The sequence below is a fragment of the Columba livia genome, chromosome 5 (genome assembly GCF_036013475.1).
Source record: "Columba livia isolate bColLiv1 breed racing homer chromosome 5, bColLiv1.pat.W.v2, whole genome shotgun sequence".
NCBI classification, from domain to species: Eukaryota; Metazoa; Chordata; class Aves; order Columbiformes; family Columbidae; genus Columba; species Columba livia.
The window spans coordinates 19,741,431-19,759,582 of record NC_088606.1 but is presented as its reverse complement, the minus strand read 5'-3'; the positions used below and the strand labels follow the sequence as shown (position 1 = coordinate 19,759,582).

General features: G+C 40.8%; 1 protein-coding gene across 4 annotated transcripts; it reads left to right on the top strand.

The window, feature by feature from the left end:
* Window positions 1-675: 675 nt before the first annotated feature.
* On the top strand, window positions 676-13,394 carry GPR65 (G protein-coupled receptor 65). Of its 4 annotated transcripts, none has more exons than XR_010472830.1 (4): window positions 676-808; window positions 2,841-2,935; window positions 5,820-6,069; window positions 9,730-13,394. XR_010472830.1 is itself a non-coding variant. In XM_065063737.1 (4 exons), exon 4 carries the CDS (start codon window positions 5,941-5,943, stop codon window positions 6,976-6,978), a length of 1,038 nt encoding a protein of 345 aa, XP_064919809.1. In that variant the 5' UTR covers window positions 676-808; window positions 2,841-2,935; window positions 4,652-4,824; window positions 5,820-5,940; the 3' UTR covers window positions 6,979-8,553. The 4 variants fall into 4 exon arrangements, 3 of the variants coding, with proteins under 3 accessions (XP_064919809.1, XP_064919808.1, XP_005506215.2); XM_065063737.1 differs by lacking the exon at window positions 9,730-13,394 and adding an exon at window positions 4,652-4,824 and having other exon boundaries at window positions 5,820-8,553; XM_065063736.1 differs by lacking the exon at window positions 9,730-13,394 and adding an exon at window positions 4,649-4,824 and having other exon boundaries at window positions 5,820-8,553.
* The last annotated feature ends 4,758 nt before the right edge of the window (window positions 13,395-18,152 follow it).

Below are 18,152 nucleotides of genomic sequence, written 5' to 3'. Positions count from 1 at the left end.
GGAACAATTTTCCACCTGTCCAATAGAATGTAATTATCTGTTAAAATAATGACTCCTGTGAAAGCCCCATCCAACCTCAGATTTAGTTTATATAAAAATATATAAATATGCAGCTTGTTGCAGTACATAACATTCTGTTATCCTCTGTTAACTAGAACTGTTTACAGACTTCCATCAGTAGGCAAACAGACAAGAACAGTAATACAAATTCTGAAAATAATTGCTTATTTTTGCACAAATTCCTGAAGTCCTTATGATATATTTTTATGGGGTTTTCTTAGGTGGATTCTTATTTGATCCTATGATAAATTTGTTGGCAAAGGCAAGCGCCAAGTCTTCAGTCAAAAAAAAAGTCCCTATGTTTTGAACAAGTAAACAAAACTAAATACATATACAGTCCACAGTATTTTATTTCTGTGGAGTGGTTTCTGTGCAGAATGTATTGTGTCCTAGATAACAGGTTTGTAATATACTGCACTGATACAATTAGGGAATATTTTCAATAAAACTTTTATAAACTTACTAAAAGTATTCCTAGATTTACCAAGGTTAGTGCAATCCTCTGTGCATTCTTCTGTATAACTACATTGTCTTTGTTCCCATGGGTAAGTTTAGATTAACAAGATATAGAACAAAAAATAGGCAAAAAAATTTAAGAGACACGTGAGCTGTTTCCTCATTGCTGTATCCAAGAGCAGCTTCCTGTTGCTTTATCTGATGAAGACATTTCTCATCTCAGAAGCAGACACCGTCACACTACAGATGGCATCACAGTGAAACTGCCACGCGGGGACACATGGCTGCGGAGGTAAGTGCTCAAAATCCAAGAAGTCAGATACGCACCTTATGTTCTGGTACAGATTTCAGCCTGGCTCTCCCTTAATGTGATGCTGACATTGTACAACAAAAAGAAGGGACACAGAAGTGGCTGGAAAAGATGGTTTTGGGAGAAGGAGTGTTTCACCCCCAGCACAAGTGAAACATGAAGAAAAACGGCAAATGAGATTAAATTATTTAATTGGGAAGAACATGCCAGCTTGATTTATTGTTGTAATGCTATTGTCATGGTCAAAATACCTGTTGCTTATCAGAGGGAGGAAGGGAAGGATGGAGAAAAGCACTATTTGAGTTTTCAAGATTCTGAGGTGTCCTCTCTCCACTGCACAAAGTGCCTCAGGTTTCACAGGGGGTTCCAGTAACTCTTCTGTTATTGTTCTTTAAAAATTTATGGCACTAACAAGGTATGCAGTGCTAATTACATGACTTTACACAATGCTTAAAACTAGCAGAAAAATAAGCTGTGCTAAAAGTAGCTTCTTAGAATACCAAGAATGTATGTGAAAATATTTTGTAAAGCATCTTTTTGTCTTCACATAGGAAAACATGATGCACATAAAGATGTAGCAAAATAAACTCACCTGTGTGACCTACATCTAAAAACCACAGTGGTTTTTTTCTAATTGCTCATGTTAACAGAATTTTTATGCTCTATAAAACTGTCCATAAAGTGTATTTCAGAGTTAAAATGACTGAGCTTTTAGACCTGTTCGAATCTCTACAGGATTTCATAGAGACCTGTGAGTGAAATTTTAGTGTTGCATGAGGAAAAATGCTGTTCATTTTAAGCAGAAATGTCCATGTTACTAACAGACATATTTCAACTCTCCTAAACTGTGAAGTTCTTCAAAATTAAGTTTAGAGACCTGCTTGTTAGGAAAAAAAGATCCAGCTGTGGAAAGTTCTTGTACTTGAGGAAATCAGCTTGGCACTCTGACTTATTTTGAGAACACAAAATGAACTGCTTTATTGAAATTGCTTTGAGAGAAAAAAGAAATCAAGAAAGCCATCTGTTCTTCCATCATATGGCTGATATACAGTAGCACCAGTACAGCAGCTACTGCACAGATCTAGCTCACACATTGTTTTCTTCCCCTAAAACCTGTCTAAAAAGCCAAGTACTTTGCAAAAACTTACCACATTGTAATTAATATTGCATATAGTAACTTGCTCTTCTCTGAACTTGAATTTGAAATAAGGGTGAAAAGTAAGAGTTGCAGTTGTTTCCAAAATTCAACTGGTGTTTGCTAGCTAATGGAAGAGTGTTTTTATAAATTAGTGACTAAACTTTTCTGTTAATAACACAAAATTCTTACAGTCCTCTTCATCATTTCCTGATTTCCCAAATTATAACAGAATTCATCCATCTGAAAAATAAAAAAAGACTCTTCCATTCTTCCCTTCAAAAGTTGTTTATGGAACAGAGTATGGAATATCATTTTGTATTTGTACTTATGGAAGTATCATTTTACACTTAATTTGTTACTTTCAAAATGTCCTAAGTGGAGAGGCCTGATAAAGCTCTCTTTGAATCTGAAAAGGATACTGCAGGAATGCATCGATACAAATACAATATGTAGTGAGTATTTTTTTCCAGTTACAGTCACAAGGTTCCTTTACAGGCTTGTTTGCATACATTACTTGAAGTGTAACTTTTGATAGTCTGTTTATCTAAATGTTATGTCTGACTGCCTGTTGTATCTTATTTTTTCAGAGTTTTTGTACAACAGGTTTTCTGTGGCAAAATGACAGAGAGGCAGGCACAGTGATAATCATTGAATAATGTGACTAAAATAAAAAATTACTGTTGAGAATATTTTTAATTAGAAACACATCTGATACCAAAATAAGTCTATAAAATAAGTCACAAGTCTGCAGAATTAATCACAGTGAGTTTGAACCATGAAAGTCAAACCATTAGACTATATCGTTAAACAGAAAATTCTTGGTAGTTTTTTAGAAAAAATGATCAGTGGGCAAAATTATCAAACATTCTGTTGTAGGATAACTGTAATCCAATACCACCTTCCTGGGCAAAACCAGCAGGTACACTCAGTAGCTGAGAGAAAACCTGGGAACCTTTCAGTCATGCATTCAGGTAAGACAAATTATGTTGCATTATGTAGTCCTACTTATCAGGATAAAACCTAAGCAAAGAAGTGTGACTTGGACCATTTCCCCTGAACAGGGCTCAAGGTAACTGTAATGAAGTGTCTTATAATCAGAGAAAAACAGCCCTTTCTGCTTTTATATTTCCGTGCACGAATCTGCAGCATGCGTTGTGGTATAATTCATTTGCTGGCTCTTTGACACGCTTCAGTGTAGGTCATCAATATATACTAGAATGACACACTTCTTGTTTTTACTCTCATTGAAAGCATGTCCTTGTATAAGTAGCATCAATGTGTCATCAAAGTTGGGATATGGATTACCTGGGGAATTTTAGACACCAAGGCTTTGTTCATAGAGACTGCTTATGATACTGGTTAAAAATGAAATAAAAATAAAATGGAGGTGCATTGACCTGCGAACATGCAGGACAGAAAAAATTGCCGAGAAGGCAAATTTCATGTGGTCTCATCTCTCTCTTTGAATCCCATCTTCAGTGGGGTGGCGGGTGGCAGAAGACCTTAAGGCGGGTGGCAGAAGACCAAAATAAGGTCTTGCCCCAAAGAAGATGCATGTTATATACCTTCTGATCAGTAAGATCGACAAAGCAGAGCTTCTAGAAACAATGAGCTAAAAAGAGAAAGCTGAAGAAAAAGAAGGTGGGTGGTACGAAGAAATTGTTGTGTTGGTCTGTGAGCAGATATGAAAGAGCTGATAAATATAACTGTGAGAGAAGCTGTTGTGTGTAATATGGAGACAAGTCAGGAGCTTGGAAGGATGAGTGTAATATAACAAGTCAACTAACAATGGAGAAAGAGTTTGTGGGGGAGGAAGAAGGAATTCCAGTTTCTCAGTCACACGATTCATAAATGCTGCTGCACACACTTGCCACATTACACACATGCTTTTGAAAGGGCACGTTTCCCTATTAGACATCTAGAGACATGTCACAGGAAAGAAGATGCTAAATTGTGATTAGAAGAAGAGGTAGGTATTTTATCTTTTATTCATCTGGTCAGTCTGTGCATGCTTGCTCTGCTTTTGGTGAGAAGTGGGTCAGCAAAAGCCTGGGATCTAATTTCTAGAGCTAGATTTTTAATTTGTGATGCTTATCTATCTGGTAGGCTTATGATGCCCTATTTAGCTTGTGGTTTTATTAACCCACTCTGAAAAGCAGTTTGTCTTAAATACAGACATTGCATTTTTTAAATTAGTTATCATGCTCAGTGGACTAAATTGGAAAGTCCTCAGTTTTCTTTGTCTTTCTAGCCTGTGAATGAGTTTAGCTCCAACTGTGAAAAGTTAGCCAACTTGATCAAATAAAGCAGTGGCTGGTAAAATGAGATATGTACTTTGTAACTATTTCTGTCACTGCTCCTTTTTTTTTTCTTCTGAATGTGCATGAAAGTGCTTTTTGTTTGTTTTGGGTTTGTGGGTTTTTTGTTGTTTTGTTTTTATGGGGAGAAAAAAAAATCTCTAAAACAACTTCTCCACAAGGGCAATAAATTTACTAGGGTTCCTCTGACAGACCCACAAACCTGCACATCAAACCCATAAAAGGCAGAATGAATTTACCTACCACATAGGAAAATTCCTGCACCCAGGTTGTCTCCAGTTTGAGCTGTTTCCTATGTGGGACCAGTTGTAGATGGTGCTATCTTGCAACCTACTTGTTCTACAACGTCTTTATCTCCTCTGCTAGCAGTCTAGGCCCAAACCGCAGATGACTTACCACAGTCAGTCTCTGAAGCACTTGGTATATTTGGCAGTAGAACTGGACCACAACAAATATTCTCCATTCTCGTATTTCCTGGACTTATCAATTAGATCTTTGGGGAACAGAATTACTCAATGTCATTACTGAGTGTGCTGTAATCAGTGAGTACCAGCTGTCTCATAGCTATGCTTGTATTCCCTTTCTTACTTAAAGGTCAGCTCTTCTAAGTGCTTCTGAGACTCACACACACAACTCCTCCAGTCTCGCTGCATTAGTCAGGGCTGCCATTTTACTGGTATTTTGATGTTGAAGGTGCTGATGCCCACAACCCTGGTAGTGCCTAAGGTAAACTTAATTGCTAATGGGTTTATAAACTCATGCATGGCAACTGCAATTCCTAAAGGAAAGAAATGTAAATGAAAAATTGTACTCCAAGAGTCTCTACCTCACATGAGTCTAAGTGGGATCCTGGCAGATTCTCCTGTGCATGCAGGAGCCCAATTGCCTGCCAGGTGTCACATGAAGGTTCCTGGGACATGCAGTAAGCTTTGCTGGAATAGCACAGTTGGTGGCAAGATCTTGGGCAATCACATACAAAAGAGGGGAGGGGAAGTGGGGAAGTGTGAGGATGCAACAAGACAGGAGAGTGATTCTTGATAGGGAGACACACCAGCCACACATTCTCCTCCTCTGAGAAGATCCCAACCTCTAGTGGTACCTGAATCCCTGTGTTTCTATCCTTGTCTCCCCATCGACTTAGAGGGGAGGAAGATACTGGTGATGACAAATATGCCATATTTATATGGCCAAAACCCTGTTCTGCTCACCAGAATAACAGAACATGCACCTCTGTTATTTGTGGCAAACTTTCTGATCTCCTTCAGCTTTCCCAAAAGAAAGACCTTGGATTGCAGGACCCTACCCTTCTGGAAGTGTCTTTGCTACTTATGCTGCTTCTGCTGTAGAACCTTGTGTCTGACTGACCTTGACCACCTTAGACATTAGAGTTCTATGCATATGTCCCTCCAGGAGTGTTTAAAACCTTTGGTCTCCTACAAACACAGTTTCTTTCTTCTAAAAAAGATACTCAGCAAGAAGCCCATAAAAAACAAACAAAAATGTTGCTATAGCTGACATTTTTCCTTTTTGGTAACAGAAGGCTGGAATTCTACCCACCAAGTCCTGAAGAACTAACAGATGACAACCCATCAGACTACAGAGACTTTTTTATTGCATCCAGGCCAGAACTGGCTCAAAGATACTACCCGGGGTGGACAATGAACACCACTGCCAAGTGCCATGACGATCACACCCTGGATAAATATTTGTTTCCATTTGTGTACAGCATTGTGATGATGATCAGTATTCCCACCAACTGCATATCCCTCTATGCATCTTGCATTCAGGTGAGGAAAAAGAATGAGTTAGCAGTCTACCTCTTCAGCCTATCCCTGGCTGATCTTTTGTACTCACTGATCCTACCTCTGTGGATTGATTATGCCTGGAATGGAGATAACTGGAGGCTCTCTGCCTTACTTTGTCAGATTTCCTCCTTCATTCTGTATATGAATTTCTACACCAGTACTGCATTCCTTGCTTGCATCTCTGTTGATAGGTACCTGGCATTAGTTCACCCCTTGAAGCTCCAGCACTTGCGCACAAGAAGAATTTCTTTGCTTGTCAGCATAATTGTTTGGCTTCTGGAAAGCATCTTGAATTCAGTCATATTAGTGAACAAAGAAGTATTCAATGATCCATGCAATTTCACTAATCATACGTTATGCTATGATAAATACCCCCTGGAATGGTGGCAGGCACAGATAAATTTATTCCGGATATGCTCAGGGTACCTGGTCCCTTTGATAATCATTGTGTTTTGCTACCATAAAATTTACCAAGTAGTAAGGTATAATCAAGCCACAGTAGATGAAGAAAAGAAAAAAGTGAGGAAGCTTATTCTGAATATCACAGTTACTTTCCTTGTTTGCTTCACCCCTTATCATGTTATATTGCTTATTCGCAGCATCAAAGAACCTTACACCACTGACCCAGAGCTTTTACAGTTGATGTATAAGGTTTACAGAATAGCACAGGCCTTAACAAGTTTGAATTGCATTGCTGATCCCATTCTTTACTGCTTTGTGAGTGAGACTGCACAAACAGACATACTGAATTTGCTCAGGTGTTGCTTGTGCCTACGAAAGCGTGAGGGAGACCAAGAGAAAGACCACGCTGTGTGCAGTTATGCTACAAAGAGCAGTGCACTGATCACCTACAGAACTTCCTGTGAAATGGAGACTATCAGAAATACCTGAGAGAGCATGTTCAAAGAAAAACTGGATAACCTAAAGAGGAAAGAAAGAAAAAATCTTCCAGCGTGTACCTATGAAATACCCCAGAAGTCACATATACTAATCTAAGTGAAACCGGTAGCTGGAGCTAGTAAGAACATATTGCAGGGTCAACGAAATCAATGGAGCATCAAAGTGTATCTTTAAATCAGGCATGGTACATAAATCAGTGTCAACAAACAAATGTACAGTCAAGAAAAATGACCATGACATGCTGAAAAAATTACTGAGGTTCCCCCTCAGAACTGCCTCGTGTTGCAGCGTGCTGGGCACGCATGTACCCAGCTGTAGGAAGGCTGAAGTCCTCTTAACCTTGTCATTTGTTTTCCAGTTTTAACAGAATCCTAAAACTTAGCTGGGAATGAGCCTTATGTGTGATTTGTTTTGTTTTGTTTTTAATCAGTACTGTGAAAGAAATTAATAAAGTACGCACACACGGAGATCACTCAAATGATTGACAAAGGAGTGAACAGAGGGTGGTACATATTCTCTCTAATATCACGGTGTAATTTATGCTGCTGTGATGGTTGCTGTGTTTCAGTAATGACTCAAATTTTCCTTCAGCAGACCCCTGACATTAGCCAGTTCTTAAAATTGTTTACTTCATGTAGACAGGTACTTACCTACTCTTAAGATTTCAGCTTTTGTTTTCTTTAGTAATTATGTGTTCTAATTGTATTGAGTTTGTGTGGCATGGTTTTGGTAGCCAGGGGGCTACAGAGGTGGCTTCTGTGAGAAGCTTCTAGAAGCTTCCCCCATATCTAATAGAGCCAATTCCAGCCAGCTCCAAGACCGACCTGCCCCTGGCCAAGGCCGAGCCCATCAGCAATGGTGGTAGCACCTCTGCAATAACATATTTAAGAAGGAGGGAGGCAAACTGTGCAAGAGCAACTGGAGCTGGAGAGAGGAGTGAGAATGTGTGAAACAAGTCTTCAGGCACCAAGGTCAGTGAAGAAGGAGGGCAGGAGGTGCTCCAGGCACTGAAGCAGAGATTCCCCTGCAGCCCGTGATGCCGCCCATGGTGGGGCCAGCTCCTGCAGCCTTTGGAGGTCCCTGGTGAAGCAGAGATCCACCTGCTCCCTGGGGAGGACCCTGTGCCAGCAGGTGGATACCCAAAAGAGGTGTGACCCTGTGGGAAGTCCACACTGGAGCGGGCTCCTGGCAGGACCTGTGTCCTCCTGGAGAGAGGAGCCCAGGCTGGAGCAGGTTTGCTGGCAGGACTTGTGACCCCATGGGGACCCAGGCTGGAGCAGTCTGTTCCTGAAGGACTGCACCCCATGGGAGGGACCCACACTGGAGCAGGGGAAGTGTGAGGAGTCCCTCCCCTGCGGAGGAAGGAGCGGCAGACACAGCGTGTGATGAACTGACCACAACCCCCGTTCCCCAGCCCCTGTGACACTGGGAGAGAGGTCAGGAAAATCGGGAGTGAAGTTGAGCCCAGGAAGAAGGGAGGGGTGAGGGGAAGATGTTTTAAGATTTGATTTTATTTCTCATTAACCTACTCTGGTTTGATTCGTAATTAATTAAACTAATTTCCCCAAGTTTGTTTTACCTGTGGTGGTAATTGGTGAATGATCTCTCCCTGTCCTTATCTCAACCCATGAGCCTTTCATTATATTTTCTCTCCCTTGTCTGGCTGAGGAGGGGACTGTTAGAGTGGCTTTGGTGGGCACCTGGTGTCCAGCCAGAATCAGCCCACCACACTAATGTGTAACCATATGTCAGGTGGTTTCATTACAATATCAATACTGGGTGTCAGACCGTTGAAGTTTCATTACCTCAAGTATACATAAAGAAGCAAATTCTAGCCACAGGAGTTTTAACTCGGATGGGGAAAGGGAAGGATTAATAGGTGAGGTTTCATGTCTTCACAATTTCAAAGGACCCGCTGTCAGCCTTGCTTATTTAGACTGAAATCTGGAGTGTGTTTACATTTGCAGAGCCAATTGAGCAACAAAGTTTCTATTCATTTTCTTAACTGCACATGGAGGCCTCAGTTAGAGAGGTTGCAGGGCTCTCAGTCTGACAGACTGACAAAACAACAACCAACCAAACAAAAAACAAACAAAAAACCAAACCAAACAAACACGCAAAAAACACACAAGCCAAACTAATAAACCAGCAAAGAACACAAATCTACCAACAAACAGTAAGAGTGGCAACAGAAGAACCAACATTTGAAAAGGGTTGAATTTAGCACAAAACAAAAGTGTATCTAATTCAGGGACCTGGTCCTGCACAGGCCCTGAGCAACTGCATGGCTCCCTGAACAGCTGCAGGCACTCTGAAAAGAGTTAAAGCCTTTTCACTTCTGTTCGGTTGGCAGTAAGAATCTTTGTTTGCGGTGGTTGTCCAGTTTCATAGGGAACACATTTTATTTTTTACATCAAAAAGTCCCGCTGTACCATGTCTGTTTAGTGGAGACTTTGACCAGCACTTTCTCAGCACACTTCTACGTCTGACATAACACTTGAAGGACGAGCACACAGTGGTTACAAGCATTATGGAAATTCTTATGAGAAGATCCCTCTGTGTATAGGTTATACATTTCTCCATTACAAGGAGCTGCTTTCATTGTTTTCCCGAGTTCCCGTTTGTGTCTATTTATACTTTCAATTAATTTAACATTCCGAGAGGGGTACTTGAAAGGGTGAGGGGTCTGGGCTTGTTCAACTTGGAGAAGAGGCTTTGAGGGACCTAATGTCAACCTTGCAGTACCTACAAGGAAGATATTGAGAAGATGGACCCAAGCTCTTCACAAGAGTACATAGTGGGAGGAGAAGAACTCATGCACGTAACTTGAAGCAAGAAGAGTCAGAGCTGATATAAGGAAAACTTCTGAATTATGAAGACTGCAAAGTAGTGGAGCAGGTTGCAACAAGAGGTTCTGCATGTTCTGTCCTGTCAGGACAGAACTGGACAATCCCCAAGTAACCTGGTGTGGCCTCATAGCCTTCCTTCCTACGATCAGAAGGTTGGACTAGAGACTTCCTGAGGTCCATTTCAACCAGAACTGTCCTGTGATTATATGAACTCTTATAAATGTGTATGTCACTATTCTGGTTGTTGCCTTCCCCTCAAAAAAAGAAAAAAAAGACACAAAAACCAACAAAACAACGTATTATATGTTCCCTTCCCCTCTTTCTTTCCATCAATCCACTTTCTGGATTTTGGTTTGGTTTTTAGTTTTTGGGTTGTTTGTTTGTTTGTTTTTTGGGGGGGTGGTGGTTGTTTTTTTTTGGGGGGGGTGTTTTTTGTTTGTTTGTTTGTTTGTTTGTTTGTTGTAATACCTTCTTATATATTATGAAGGAAAAAGTATGCAACCAGCAGCAATGCAAATTACATCACCATAGATTTGTTCCCATACTGATCTATGTATTTTGCAACAGAATGTAAAATTTCACTGTACCACTGGAATAAAAGCAGAACCAAGCAAAACTGTAACTTCATGGAAAAAAGAATTCAGTGGTGTATTTCTGGACCTTTCATATGCCAGGGAGATTGGAAAGTTAATTCTGTTTGTTTGGGGTTTTTTTTAAATTTATTTCAAATAAAGAATAATGAAAAGTAAAACTAAGCAACAAAAGTGAGTCAAATTTAACTTGTACGTCAGAGAGTGGTGAGAGGTTGCTGCTCTGCAAGGAACAGGGAGCCAGGAGCTATGGGTGACAGGCACGCAGGCTGGGCAGCATCCCCACCAAGAAGCCGTGTGGCCCCACAGCAGCCCAGCAAGGCACACAGCGCACGTCTGGAGATGATAACCAGTGTTGGCCAACAGCTCTGTGACCACCAGACAAATCCATATTGGCAAAACGCTTCTGAGGTCAAGCCAGGAAGCCCAGTCAGCAAGGCAAGGTCAGGATCAGTGCAGTACTGTGTCGGCACTGGCGTCTGCACAGGTGGCCAAAGCCCCAGGAGGCAGGAGAAGAGACCACAGACTCTGTTAGGAAACTCAGGGCCATGACTGTGCAAAGAGCTTAATTTCCACAAAATTTCACCCTAAGATTTTATACTTTTTATTTTTCCACCATTGCTAATGAAAGCCTGAACTTGGATTGTTTTACATTGGTATGTGAGGATGTTCTTTTGACAGCATCATTTCCTGTAGTACCTGCCTGCATTCTGGGGTCCTGTCACTTTATGATACTAAAATGTAAGTACCTAATCCTTTAGACTGTTCTGAAATGCTCAGTTTATGTGTTGAAATCACAGCCCTCTGCAGAAATGAGGAAGCTTTTAGTTTTGAAGACTGCAATGTCTTGTTATTCAATCATTTGTATATTCACCTCATTATTCTTACACAGCTAAAAATTTAGACTTTCTTTCATTCTCTCTCCAAAGTTGTTTGTCCTAGCTGGACCAAATTTACCATATGTAAGTGAACATCTATGTTATTTTTAAAATTACACAGTGTTACAGGGGACATCCTTCTCCCTAAGCAGAAATAACATAGTGAAAAATAAATGTCTTCATCCAGGCTCCAATCCACACTGCATTTTACTATTGTTGAATATTCCACTTAGGATTCCTGATGGCTCTGCAGGCAAAAAACAAGTGCAAATTCACAGGAACTCTTCCTAAAGAAAGGCCATTCCTTATAGAACAGAGTTTATAAAATCCAATGGTCTGTTTAATGGCAAGAAGAAATGCATGCATTCAAATTCCAGTTTTCCTCACAGACAATGCTTAAAAGCATTAATGTATGACCTAAGCAAGTCACTGTAGTTCCTGTCTTGCTTGCTAATCTATACTACAAGAATATGGATAATTAAAAGGGCTGTGGTAATAGTTTAGTTAATATCCACAGAGTATGAAATGCTACTGCCAAATTATATTGTTGTCAGCATAATAACAGCAGAGGTGAATTTATATGTTAATAATTCACTTACAGCAGAATCTATCTTCTGAAAATCCAGCAAAGATACGGCTCAGCTTCCTAAGTTGGGAGCTTTTCATTGAACTGTGGTGACCTAACTGGTGGAATTTCAGACTTAATTGAATCTGTTTTTTTCTAGAATCTCAGCCATAATCTGCATCACTGTATTCATGATGCGGATTGTTATTTTTTTCTAATGTAACTACACATCAGCTTTGCTTTCTTAGTGTGAGTGGGGTCGGTCCTGACTCACATGGTCATAAAGCTAACAGACTCTTGCCTAGACTTTTTTTTGAGTCTCTAACATGTCTAACTTCAGAGCCATTGAGATTGCACAAGGGAAGTGTGAATTTGAGTTATAAGGTCAATATATTCCACTTCCTGTTTCCATTCAAGGAGAATGACACTACTAAAATAATTCTGATTAGTGACGGTCTTTAGCAATGTCACTCCTAATTGAATGCCAGTAAAGAAGGGAGCATTTGGGATAGTTTAGCCATGTGCCACTTTCTGTGTTACTCAACAGTTTCATCAGTGTCATCATCTGTCTAGTTCTCTGTTTTCTAAGGTGGTAAAGGAACAAATGTTTCATTTGCTCCCTGCCTCCTCACAGCATAGAGAGAGAACATGGGTGGGAGTATTAGGGCGCTTGGGACCAGCACGACCACAGCAGCAGAGCTGCTTGCACACAACAGGGCTGCAGGGAAGGAAAGCAAAGTGCGGCTCTGAGCTCAGCAGGGGTCAGGTCAGTGGTAGCTGCGGAGCTGCTGCTCCCACAGGCCAGGGCTGCCAGCTGCTGGGGTTTTCCTTCTTTATGAGATGGCAGCTCCTCGTGGTCCCACAGCCCTGCGAGGTGACAGCTTCTTGTGGTCACAGAGCCCTGTGTCATGGCAGCATGTCCCTGCGAAAGGCCACCTGCTCTGCCACACCTGTCCCCCGTGGCACTGATCCAACGTAGCATCTGATAAGTGATGCTCTGGCACTGATAAAGGGAAAGAGACCAAAACACCTTGTGCATATCATAAAAGGTTTTCTTTTATTGCTGCACCACAATGGCTGTGTTACTGATAAATCACTAGCCTAAGCCAACACAGAGAGGTTTTGGCTGCTCACCTATGAATTAAAAGTAACCAAGCAATTTCACCTGAATTTTCTAATATCCTAGAAAGACATAAAGTCTGTTCTGGACTGAGGCTTTGGGAAAAAGAACAAATACACCACCAACAATAACAAAAAACAAACAGGAAACAGTAAAGAAACTGCTGTACCAAATGACACGTAAAAAGCCTGATACAGGTGAATGACAAAGACACTGCCCAGGACACAGTCAGGTCCTCACCTGTGCCAACCCAGAGGCACTGCCAGCAGAGTGTGTCACCCACAGCCTCTATCCAGCCTGTGTACAGCAGAGCTGGAACATGTGTCCCATAGCATCTCTCACTGAACATCAGAGTGCACACATATATACTGGTCACACCACTAGTGTGGAGAGGGAATGCCAAAGCACTGGGAGGTGTGAAACTCCTGCCAAAAAAAAAAAAAAAAAAAAGGTGGGAAAACAGGTCAAACGCTTTTTTGTTCTATTTTTAGATTAACTTTGAGCATTTTAGTGGTGGGAGTACAGGCTCCCAGCTTCTTTAAATGGAGTACAAGATAATTTGAAGAATAAAAAAAGGCTCATAACAGCTGAGGTAGCTCTCAGGACCTGTTACTTTAAATTTAGTATTTTTATAAATGTTATTGCTATAGCAACTACTTGGTTAAGGAAAAAAGATTATTTTTCATTGTTTTGTTTTCTTGTTAAAGTCAAAATCCATTGCTGGATGAACAATTGAGGTGGTGACAGATTGGGTAAAGCACACCTAGCTTTGTACTAGTGTACAATCATATATAAATATTTATATAAACATCACATTTAGTTTTATCTTCATTACATATGAAGGTAAACAAGATAGGGGTGCAGCTCATGCTTTATCATGGTTTTCTCTGTGGCTCTTCAGATCATCTAGATGTGTCACATTGCCTTTCAGATGAGATACTGAAGTTCATTTATCACAAGCAATGACTTTCACAAGCTTTTACCAAGAGATGGTCCTAATATCCCCAAATTCGTGCTATATTCCATCTCAGCTGAAGCTTTATTTTGATTTCTTGTAGAACTTTGACCTTACCTGTCATTTCTTGCTATTTGAAAGCTTCCTCCCTTTTAGCAGCAGATATTTAAAGTAATGCCTGTTTTTTTCCCACCTCACTCTACAAATACACCCAGGAACTATCTTATTTCAGATTTCTAGCATTTTAGCACAGAGTTTATTTGTGTCTTGATCCCAGCCCTATCTCAGGAGTATTGGAAAAGAGAAGTATTGGAAAAATTGTTGCCTCAGTTTCCCTCATCTGATAGCTGGTACGTTAGCAGATGTCACAACAAGTTCTAAATCCAGAATGTTAGAGTGTAAAGGAGAGGTCTATACATTGTCTCCTGTTTGACATACTTAATTATACGTGTGAGGAAACTGTGAGGAAAATGCGGTTCATCCTGTAAACACAGCATGAGCAGAGTCCCTTAGGCTCACGTCCTTAAATGAAATGAACTGATGAGACTGAGGAGATGCAACTGATGAGATTGTCTCCTCCAGGGAGGTGGCAGAGATTAGCAACTCCGATGGACACAAAGAGAGAAGGTAGGTTTGGAAAAGACAACTCCAGTGAAAATGTGTCCTCCCCTCGGACTCCCTTGAACAGACTGCCTCAGATGGAAAACTGAGCCCAAGCGGTACAGCACCCACCTCAGGTCACCCTACTGGCTCCACAGCTCATACAGTCTCTTCCACTTCGGCTTTCCACAGTCCATCCATACACACAACACATTATTTCTGGGTGTGAGAGTGGGCAGCCAGTTGCCTCAGGACACAGCTCTTCCCTGCTGTTTTCCTCTCCTTCCCTTGACACCTCACTGTTCCTACTAATATGCTAGTTTGAGGCACCAGTTCTCACATATGACATCTCCAGGGTCTCACAAAGTGAGCTGGCTTATGGCAACTCCTCTTCTGACATATCTTTTCACCTTAGGAGACCCAAGGACTTCTGAATGGGAAGATAAAAAGCCCTAATTCATAAAGGGCAAGAGGAAATCTAACTATGCTAAATATCTATGAAGCAGTTCCTGAGATTCACTGTGAACACATGGCTTCACCCATCTTCTTTGCTTGTCCTCGTGGAGTGCAACACAATAAGTAAACTAAAGTTTCTGTTCCTTCTCAGAATGCAGCACAGCAGAAAAACCGAGAAAAGGTCAAACTGTTGATGACTGCCAACGTATTTGTGATAATCTCATGCAGGCAGAAGTGAGATTTCCTTCCTGGCCTGCAGAGAATGAGCACATGTCCCTGTCGGGCAGTTCAGTTGGCATATGCAAACATACTACAGGTTCTGTGTAGTGTAACCAACCTAAGAAAATGCTCCATACTGAGATATTGTGCAGGGAAATAATACTGCATTCACACCTGTAGTACCAGAAATGTGTGAAATACAGGATGTAATTTCTTGGACGCCTGTTTTAATGTGGTCAGTGGCCAGTCTTCCTTCGCCACCTGTATGGCTGTTGTTGTACAATGCAGTTTCTCAGTCCAGTCTCCGCAATACGATGGCGCATCATAACGCATGCAGTAAAATACTAAAATGTATTCTGAAGGCACTGCCAGTGACTCAAGATTTAATGTTGCATTGAAATTTGCAGCTGTTGTAATTACCTATGTTCTGTTTGAGAAGCACATTTCATGACTAAGTCTAGTGTTCACACTTAGAGAATGATTTACTTTTGTGGAAAGCAGGAAATAAATTTAGGCAGGAGCATTTAGCAGTTTAAAATTAGCTCCATTTGGAAAGGAAAAAATCAGTCCTGAAGATTTTTGATCCGTATTACACCACTAGTAGATTCAAAATTTGACTTTAGATAAACATGGCATATGCGGTTGCAAAAAGAACTAGAAATGTTTGTGAGCAGTAAGCCATACCAAGAGAAGGCAATGGAAATAACTTTATTTGAGAAAAAAAAAAGATTCTTCCTGTCTCACTGTTATTTATACACATGATTTCTTCAGAATTTTTTCATGTGGTTATTTGAAAGCCACAGCTCTTGTATCTGGAGGTTCTTATGTATTTTCCCTTACCCGTTCTTGGGTTTATGTTTCACTGCACAAAGTCTTGGCAAAGTGAATTTTACACGCCTAAAAGTGGGAGAGGGGAAAAAGGATCTAAAATACAGTATCTTTTAAATGCCATTATTTTTATTTCAAATCTTAACAGTGATTTGCTATGCATTTTTAAAAGTTAACATTCAGTTTGCTTCTTCGCTGTAACAGAAAACAACCCATAAAGGGTGTCAGGATAGAGATAATAGAAAAGTGTAACTTCAACAATGATTTGGTAGCTATGAAAAGTTTTGCAGACTACAAATTCCCACTCAGTCACTCAGGTCAAACTAAAAGAACCTGGGAAGTGAAGTTAACTGGAAGCCTTTTGCAAAAAAAATTGCTAACTTGTACATGTAGGTTTATCTTTTCTTTGTTATGCATTCATTTTAATTCATTACAGGCGTATTGCAAGCGAAACCACTTCTGGATATTTCTTTGGTTTTTATCCAATTATGTAATTTATTTAGTTTAGCAATTCATTCAGAGAAACCAGGACCAAGAAGAAAGTGAACACTTTAATGACTGCAGTGAGAGGTAATAGGAATCCCTGTGCTGGATACATATTATTTTGTGGAAAATGCCTGCCTTCCTGTCACCTCAGCAAATTCATTTTTCCTTAAATGCTTGATCTTTTCTCTTCAAGTATTGTGTAGCATTTTCACTCAAAGAAATGCAGCAAAATATTACAGAGACCATTCAGTTGTATTTGCAGTAGTCTGAAATGGGTGAGCTGAGACACCGTCCTCACTAGGTGGCGATTTTGGTCTGTTTAGCCAGGCTTTGTGGAAAAGCAGGAAAAAGAAAAAAACACCCTAGTTTAAAGACCTGTTTCTTACACAGAAGAAAAGGGAGTCTGGGAACAGAGGTGGCCATTGGGCACCGAGTTTCCATAAAGCTGGGGCGAGCTGTTGGGCAAGACAGCCCAGAGCTGCAGCAGCTGTTGGGGGGTGAATCATCAGATCCAGGAGCTCGAAACAAAAGCCCTAACACTGACCCCTGTGAGCTTTCTTGCAGCCTGCATTTATTATCAGATGGTTAGTCCTTACTTTTCTTTGTAACAACTTTTTTTGTTTAATTGTGTCTCCTTTCTTCCCAGTATTTATTCCTGTATACATGTGTATGTACACATACAAGCAACAGGCATCTATATTGCTAAACAAAGCAGGCTCTTCCAGCCTCCAGCCTGATGGCCCCTTCATTCCTGATCTCATCCCACCAGCCTTTTTCTTCTCATGTCCTATCCAAGCACTGTTCTTGGGACTGGCACCAGTTCCAGGCTACCACCCCGCTCAGAGCTGCTGCAATGCTCCCCTGTGTCTGCCAAAACACCATATTCGCTTTATCACACCAGCATATGTATGGCACGCTTCACCAGCAGTTCACACTCATCCAGTGATCGGTCAGCTCCTCTCCTTGGGCATTTATAGCAGAGGAGTTCCCAAGGCTACAGCTCTCTAATTGTCTGACATTGGAATACTCTTTGTATTACTGAACATGCCCTACAAAGAGATTCATGCTTTACCTTTTTATTTCTTTGCAGACACTTACTTCTCTGCAGTAACATAAATTATTTTCTTCTGCATGTTTTCTTGATGATCAGACATTTCAGTTGCTGCACTAGAGCCATGTTCTTTCACACAATTTCTTTAATCCCTGCAGCATCCAAACTCATATCCTAAATGATACTAGTTCTTCCCAACTCTCACCCACGAGCCCACATTAAAATAAAGTTTTTTCAAGTGCTGTATTAATCCTGTTTATCCTGTTAACTTCATTACCAGCTGTTGTGGGTTAACTCTGGTAGGCAGCTCCACCCCACGCAGACAATAGCTCATGTTCCCCTAGTGGTGTAGGGAAGAGAATCATAGGGGTAGAAGTGAAAAAAATCATTAATTGAGATTCAGACAATTTAACAGGGAAAGCAAAAGCCACAGACACAAACAAAGCAAAACAAGGAATCCATTCATCAGTCCCCATCAGCAGGCAAGTGCGCAGCCATCCCTGGAACAGCAGCGTCAGTCGTGTAACAGCCACCCGGAAAGACAAACACCATCACTCCAAACATTCCC